This window comes from Cicer arietinum, chromosome 5, assembly GCF_000331145.2.
Source record: "Cicer arietinum cultivar CDC Frontier isolate Library 1 chromosome 5, Cicar.CDCFrontier_v2.0, whole genome shotgun sequence".
NCBI lineage: Eukaryota > Viridiplantae > Streptophyta > Magnoliopsida > Fabales > Fabaceae > Cicer > Cicer arietinum.
In genome coordinates, this window is record NC_021164.2 from 4,398,354 (window position 1) to 4,406,484 (window position 8,131).

The window sequence follows — 8,131 nt, forward strand, 5'->3', positions numbered from 1 at the left end:
CTTGTCTAGAAAGGAAAGAAAAAGCAGCATGTGTCCATTATATTAATGGATAATGTGATATGATTTCAGTTCAGTGCAGCTTGGGGAATGGGCTTAATAATTGGACCATCATTAGGAGGTTATTTGGCTCAGGTACTTCTTTATTCTTTCTCTTCTCATATGAAAAAAATCACATATTAGACTTGTCTCAGTATCCAACACGTGTCGGTGTCCGATACCGACGTAACATAGACACCTTGAATACATTCAATTAATTTAATTATTTTTTAAAATTATTATTAGTATCGACATATCAGTATCAAATTCAATGTTTGTGTCAATATCTGCGTTTCATAGCATCTTAAGAATAGCCTTTGAATTTTGCATATAGATGGGTGACTTATTTTACAAGACATAATTTACCATTCAAGTTAAACTTCTAAATTAATTATTGAGAGTCTCGCAAACCTGAAAAAGTATTTATAAGTGAGGGACATTACTCACCTTTCAAATTAATTCTAACATTGGTATGAAAGTTATGCACGAAGTAAAGCTCATAATTTCTTTCGAGACCTAGCTGCATTCGAGGCTCCATCTATAGAGTTGAGTTACTCTCACGTTCCAGATGTCCAATTCTAGATGTGAGAGGGTGTGCTGAGAGTTTCATATCGGATGAGATATAACTCGGAAAAACATTTACACTTTAGAAGTCGGTTTTATAGGATTTGAGTTACAAGCAACCCAATTTTTAAGATTAATTAAAACAAGAAGGTTGTGCTTGATACTATAAATGGTAAAATTAAGAAATTCATTCTTTTTTATTTTATACAAAGCATTGTTACATGTCTATTATTTTTGTAACACTCTTTTACTTGTTTCTGTAACACTTTGTGTGAAATTTATATTGCAGCCAACACTGAAATACCCAAATCTATTTCCAAAGGATTCCTTTTGGGACAAGTAAGTGTATTTTTTCTTGATTTTTAGTGTCACAATTTTAACAATACAGTTGTTTCCTTTCTACCTTATTTTCTATGTGCTGATCATTGTCATTGTAAAAAAAAAATCTTCTTGCAGGTATCCATATTTCTTGCCTTCCATTTCAATATCAATTTTTGCATTTGTGGCAGTAATTGTCTGCATCTGGCTTCCGGTATGAATATGATAGGAACTGAAAAAATAGGATCTATATAATTGATTTACTATTGAGAATAAGAATGGTAATTAAGATCTGTTTGGATAAACAATTTAATTAATATAAGCATTTATCGTATAAATATTTGTTTATTATGTTATTTTTATGAAAAAAGATAAAATAAAGTCAAACAGTTTTCATATATATTATAAGCTGTTTTTATAGGCTATCTTGGAGAGCTTATAAAAATAATTGGCTCTCTCAAACAGTTTCACAAATGGTTATGCCAATAGATAAACTTAAAACCAATCCAAACATTAGTCACTACCAATGTTAATTCTTTACTTTAGGGAGTCAAATCTCAATCCTCCTCCCATCTCTTGATCTCAACCTCCTCTATCAATAGTTGGAGAAAATAGGACATGCATGCAATGTTAGTTTACACTTTACACCTATAGTTTCATTAAATTCTAATAGTTTTAGCTCCTACTTTTTACTTCTACTTTATGAATATATATTTCTCTTTCCAATCAATTTAACTGGTTTAAAATACCTGCATAATTGTAGGAAACACTACACAACCACCCTCTTAGCAATGAGTCAAGTAATGATGCTGAAGCTTTAGAAAATGGAAGCAAAGAGAAAGTCAGAGAGAAAATAATCCAAAAAGATGAAAACCTCTTCCTAAACTGGCCCTTAATGTCATCCATCATTGTCTACTGCATTTTCTCACTTTATGATATTGCTTATCAAGAGGTACCATTCCTATGTAGTTTGTGTTTGGTTTTATTTTTAATGCAAAATTGATTTTAGAGGAGTAGAATTGAATTTGATTTGTTTGAATGTCTTCGAAAAGAATTGATTTTGTCCCTAGAATTAATGCCAACATGAAGCTAGAATTTGGAGCTTTTGTCTCTACAATTGATTTTTAGTTTGACATTTTCCGTTCAACTCCTTTTATATGAATGTATCCAAACATAAAAAATCAATTTATGTCACTAAGTAAACATACACACTTTTAGTATATGTGTGGTTTATTTTTGGATGAGGCAAAATTGATTCTAGAGGTGTAGAACTGAGTTTGACTTGTTGAAATGTCATCGAGTATAATTGATTTTACCTCTAGATTTAATTTTAACTTGAAGCTAGAATTTAGAGCTTTTGTCTCTACAATTGATTTCTAGTCTCGAATTCATGTTTAACTCACTTTTACGTACACGAATGTATTTAAGCATAAATCACTTATACTCAAGTCACTTTTAGCCAGAATCAAGTTTATGCTTCTAGCTAAAAGAGAAGACAAAACACATCTAGCTAACACATCTAGCTAAAAGATGCTGCTTTGACTTCTCTTTCTTTCTATTCATCCATGCATCATATTTATATTGGTTTCTCATTCTAGCAAATATTTTCATCTAATATGCTATAAGTAAAGAACACCATTCTACTTCTTATTAGGTTTTCTCATTATGGGCTGTTAGTCCTAGAAGATTAGGGGGTTTGAACTTTTCAACTGATGATGTTGGTAATGTTCTTGCAATATCAGGTACATCTTTGATATCAATGCATCCCTAGAATTTTTCTATTAACATTAGGAATACCATATTTACTTCCTAAATGTATGTCTTTGAAGATAGCACATGTACTTTTGAGTATTTGTACATGATGCCATATGATAACTTCCTTCAAGTTAGGACTAGTTTCATTATTTTTTCTTATTAAATCAAAATTAGGATTATATAGTTAAAATATGAGCAATTGAATGAATGATTAGTCTTTTGTATCATCACAATATCAAACCATAATCATAACTCAAAGTCTCGATATATATACATTGTTTTGTGCATTGTTTTTTAAGATGTATACTACCTAATTACTGATCTCGTCTCAAATAGTGTTTGGTATGACTCATAGTTTACAATAAGTGGGCAGCTCGAGCGGTTCGACGAGTAAACTTGTAAACTGGACCATATTAATTGTAGTTTGTAACCTTAAGTTTGAATAATAGAAAAGTACTGCTATTGTTCTACAATTGGAGACATAGACTCAATCGTCTGAACTCCGTGATCAAATCTCATATTTTCTTTGTTTGCATTTTTGGTATGTATTTCTTTTGAACTAGGATTCCTTTTCTTACAAATGATCAATATGCAATGGACAGGTATTGGTCTTATTGTCTTCCAGCTTTCTGTATACCCATCATTGGAAAGAACTTTTGGACCTATAAGATTTGCTCGCATAAGTGGAGTAAGATTTCCCCATTCAAAGCAATTAATGCAACTAGGCATTGCATTGGTTCTTATTCTAACAATGTCTTAATATTTTGGAACCTTGTGTAGGTTTTGTCCATACCTCTTTTGCAAAGTTACCCCTTCATAGCAATGCTGTCTGGTATCACACTGTACTTGGTTATTAATATTGCTTCCCTTCTCAAGAATCTTCTAAGTGTAAGTTTATCTTTTTGTTCATTTAATTAATCATGAGTGATGTAGTTTTAAAATGTGTTGCATTGACCAACATTGGTCAGAGTGGAATTTAACTTGTATCACGTAGCAAGGGCTCGATTTAAGCCTTGAGGACGGAAAATACATAGTTGGGATGAAAGACGCCACTAAAGATGGTCAGTCAGATTCTCTAGTGAAAGATGCCACTAAAGATAGTTAGTCAAATTCTCTAGTGAAAGATGCCACTAAAGATAGTTAGTCAGATTCTCTAGTGGAGATTAGTCATCGACATAACCCTCGCAACTAAGAGTGATTGTTTCTAGGAATTGAACTCGTGACCTCTAAGTCACAAGCCAGCAACTTTTCCGTTGCGCCAAGGCTTACTTGATGTCATATACATAGCTTGATTATAACAATTTTTCTGAGTAATCAAAGATATGGTCAGCAATCTTTCTAATTATTGCTGACCATATCTTCTAACATAAAATACTTATATTATAAATTCACCTACATAAGGATTCTAACTATAGTTATCTGTATTACAAGCTTAATAACTAATTCTATTCTTTTTGCTGGATTTTAGGTGACTGTAATCACTGGTTTATTTCTTATGCAAAATAGAGCAGTGGTAATTTTTTATTCCTAAATTTATTTGATTCCAAAAGGTGAGATTATATTTTAAGAAAATTATGACATAAATGACATGTTGATTTGGAAAAACAGGAACAACATCAAAGGGGTGCAGCTAATGGCATTTCTATGACTGGTATGTCAATATTCAAAGCAATTGGTCCAGCTGGAGGTGGTGCAATGTGAGTGTCTCTTCGATTTCTCTATTTTTTTCCGTCTAACTCATCCCTACAAAACATGTTTCGTCATTGACATATAAAATTCATTTTTTACTACAATGATAAATTGAAAATAGTATAACATATTCAGTTTTCTTCTTTTGATATTGATCAATGCAGATTAGCTTGGTCACAAAAACGTATGCATGCATCTTTCCTTCCAGGTATCATGCTCAACTAATTTTAATGAGTCAATATCAACTTTTTTCAATGTCTATTAATAAACAATACTTATGTTTTTTTTTACATAATAAAAAGTTTATAATCCATAAATAGAAATAATTCTTTTACATAAAAAGGCTATTATCAGACTCTAACAATCATCTGTAGCACAATAATCATATCAAAAGTAATAGAAAGAAAGGCTGCAACAATTGAATGACATTAATATACTTAACATTTTTTAACATATACTTCTTTTATTAGCTTTATTAGCTGAAACTTACTGTTAAATGCATTTAACTGCAGGCACTCATATGGTTTTCTTTGTCCTGAATGTTGCTGGAGGACTTACAGTGCTATTGATGTTTACACCATTTCTGAGTGTAAAGAAGAAAACACCCTCTGAGCAGTTACACTAAGAAAAATGAATTTTTTTATTAAGGGATCAAGCATCTCAAGATCATTATTTGGTGGATTCTATGGTGAAGCAGTTATTGTCTTCATTGCTAATTGATGGCAACCAATTAATAATTACATATGTTGTTAAGCTTGTAGGGTAGTAATTTTAAGAGGAATGATAAGGTAGCAAGCACCCTTACACACTCTAACATACCTTTATTTATTGGGTTAAGTTACCCCTTATTTTTAATCTTGTATTTTGTAGGCAAAATACTTTTCATAGTCTTTTAAGATATATAGAAATAATATATTAGTCATTTATCTTTGTTTTTTTATTTTATTTTATTTTTATTTTTATTTTTTATAATAAGTTAGTCATTATTTTGTTTATTGTTAAATTTGTCATTTATATTTGTAAATATTTACATTGATGATCCAAATTTAAAACAGTAACATTGAAATTCAAAATTCTCCTTAAATTTTCAATAAATTCATATAATTGTTAAGGGTTTTGATTGCAATAATCAAAAAAAGGATAACCCTTTAACTTATAGAAAAATAATTGAATTAGTAAATTCGAGTAAGATACGTATTATAATTTTTGAAATAAAATGTAAAATTCTCTAAATCCATATCATGAAATTATATAACAATTTATTATTTTATTTTTTATATAATCGATAATAGAATTTATAATAAAATTTTAAAAGTCTTTAATTAAAAATGATTAAAATAAAGTTAAGACTGAAAATATTTTAAAACTTTATAAACATAAACGACTAACCTAATAAATAAATAAAAAAAGTTAAAAAGGCTAATTTGTATTTATTTTATCATTTGGAATCCTTATCATTCATTTTCTCTATCGCTTGCTCACCATCCAGTCTCCACTAAAACTGCATTTGGTGTTGTATTTCTCTGTCGGTTATTTCCTACGGATCATCATGTCATGACTTTTCAATGTAGTGAAGATATTGCCCCAATTATTGCCACAACTGTCATGATCTCCAGTGTCTATTACTATATGCTTCAATTCATCACAATTCCTAATTGCCAAATATTCCAACATTCTTAGAGCATTAGACAAGATAAACACCAATTTTATCTTCAAAAATGAGATAGCACAATCTCTTTAATATTGCACATGATATGTGGTTGTACTGAAAAACTTTGAGCACATTCCCATATTTAAAGATAGTGTGAATTTTATACCTGTAACGTAATCCCAATGTAAAGGAACTAAAAATCAAACCAAACCTTCCTCAAGTGTGCTTACAACTTATGGAAATGCAAACATATAACATTTCTCATATTACTATTAGACCTAAAATAGGCTTACATTATCTATAACTAAGTTAGTGCATCAATTTTTAAGTTCCTTCAAGTAGCTTAACTTATCATTTTTCTGTCAATTTTAGTCTTTTTTATTTTAACTAAAACCCCTTTTTACCCATTATAATTTATTATAATTTAAAATAAGTATATTTTATAATTGCAGAAATATCAAAGATGAGATCGTCCCCTAAAAAAAAAGTAACATTATATATATGTTGAATATATTTTAAAATAAAATTTTAACGAATGAAAATTAATTTAATAATAATAAATAAAAAGTATATCTCACTAATAAATTATAAATTATTAAAACATATTAAATTACTTTCGTAAAAAAAATTGAATTGCTAAATTCAAAATATTTTATACTTTAATTAATATAAGTTTTAATATTAATTAAGAATGTTTTTTTATATAATTTTACATTTGTAAGCAGCTAATTGAGCCGCTAATTTTATTAAACATTTCTATTAGCTTATTTGTTATTGGCTATCAACTAATTCATCTGCTATCAACTATCTTATTAGTTATTTAAAATCAAACAAAGCTTTAGGGATAACATCTCCAAACTATCCCTCATTTAATATAACTTTTTATATTTCTAATGATTCAATTTATTAATGATCGTGGGTAATTTTGACAATAGACTTTAATTTTTTTTTAATTAAGATTGCATATATTAAATGTGATCATTAATATTTCTTAATGTGTGTAATTTGATTATTTTTTTCTATTTTGGAGGGAGTAGTTACTTAGCTTGATCTCAAGCACACATATATACTGTATAGTGTAATTTAAATGGAAATGGTTGATAGTAAATCTCATTCTGAGCACATTGTTCATATTCCTTTTATGGAAGAAGATTTTCTACATTCACATACTTAGTTTGAAAAATGGAACTCAATGACACTTTTCATCCAAGAGATTTTTTAGTTTGTTCATAAATCAATTGGAGAAAGATCAAACAGATATTCTGGAAAAATCTTTTTGTTTAAGATCTTTTCAACAGATTTACAAATAACCACTTCATCTTTGAAAACTGTAAACAAGCAACCTGTGACAAATTGATCTTGTAGCCAGAAGCAGTGCAGTCTGAAGGTGGGAATCATTTTCAAACTGAAAAAGTAAACAAAATAAAGGTAACCAACCCTGAACATGTTTTTTTATGTTGTGCACAATCTTCTCCTTTTCTTCAATGTGCAGAGAGAATAATGTTCAATGCAATTGAATTTTTGCATTAAAACAAAAGCAACATAACTACTGTTGACAGTTAGCAATCAAATATGATCTGATTGTGTTTTTTAGTTAATTTTCTATTTAACGCTTTTTGTATTTTGGGATGTTAAAGTGTAAACCAACTTAGTTGAGAAGGGGTGGTTATAACTAACTAGATTAGGTGTAAATGAGTTTGGTTAGTTAGTTATGTGTACTTAGCTTGTAATGTCAAATGTATAAATACCATTCGTAATCAATAAAGATCCGTATAATCATCAAGTTCAATTTTATTCATTTTTCCTCGTTATCATAAAGTGTGTGTGCAAATCAAGTGTAAATGTTCATTTCAATCTCTAAGTTCTAATACGAGAAATAATCAAATCACTCTAATTTATTTTTTCTTTATTCTCTGTATTCATTAGAGAACTTGCAGTAAGTTAACAACGTTGTATATATAAGTATATATTGTTTCTATTTTTTAATTTACAATTAGAAATTTCCCTCCCTCTCTTGTTTTTAACCTATCCGCCCCCTAAAACACATGGTATCAGATCTTCAGATTTGATCTAGTGGAAGCTCACCATGTCCTTAAAAGAAACTGAAGAGAATGATTT

At 29.2% G+C, this 8,131-nt stretch overlaps 1 protein-coding gene across 3 annotated transcripts in view; it reads left to right on the forward strand.

Moving 5' to 3' along the window:
* Nucleotides 1–5,284, forward strand: part of LOC101503384 (protein ZINC INDUCED FACILITATOR-LIKE 1-like) — an 8,549-nt gene extending 3,265 nt beyond the window's left edge. For all 3 annotated transcript variants that reach the window (XM_012711813.3, XM_004515387.4, XM_004515388.4), the window contains 11 exons: nt 70–132; nt 890–939; nt 1,057–1,132; nt 1,682–1,870; nt 2,573–2,660; nt 3,276–3,361; nt 3,454–3,561; nt 4,142–4,186; nt 4,282–4,370; nt 4,527–4,570; nt 4,875–5,284. In XM_012711813.3, coding sequence (XP_012567267.2) covers nt 70–132; nt 890–939; nt 1,057–1,132; nt 1,682–1,870; nt 2,573–2,660; nt 3,276–3,361; nt 3,454–3,561; nt 4,142–4,186; nt 4,282–4,370; nt 4,527–4,570; nt 4,875–4,987 — 951 coding nt within the window. In that variant the 3' untranslated portion in view covers nt 4,988–5,284. The remainder of the gene's footprint in view (nt 1–69; nt 133–889; nt 940–1,056; nt 1,133–1,681; nt 1,871–2,572; nt 2,661–3,275; nt 3,362–3,453; nt 3,562–4,141; nt 4,187–4,281; nt 4,371–4,526; nt 4,571–4,874) is intronic.
* The last annotated feature ends 2,847 nt before the right edge of the window (nt 5,285–8,131 follow it).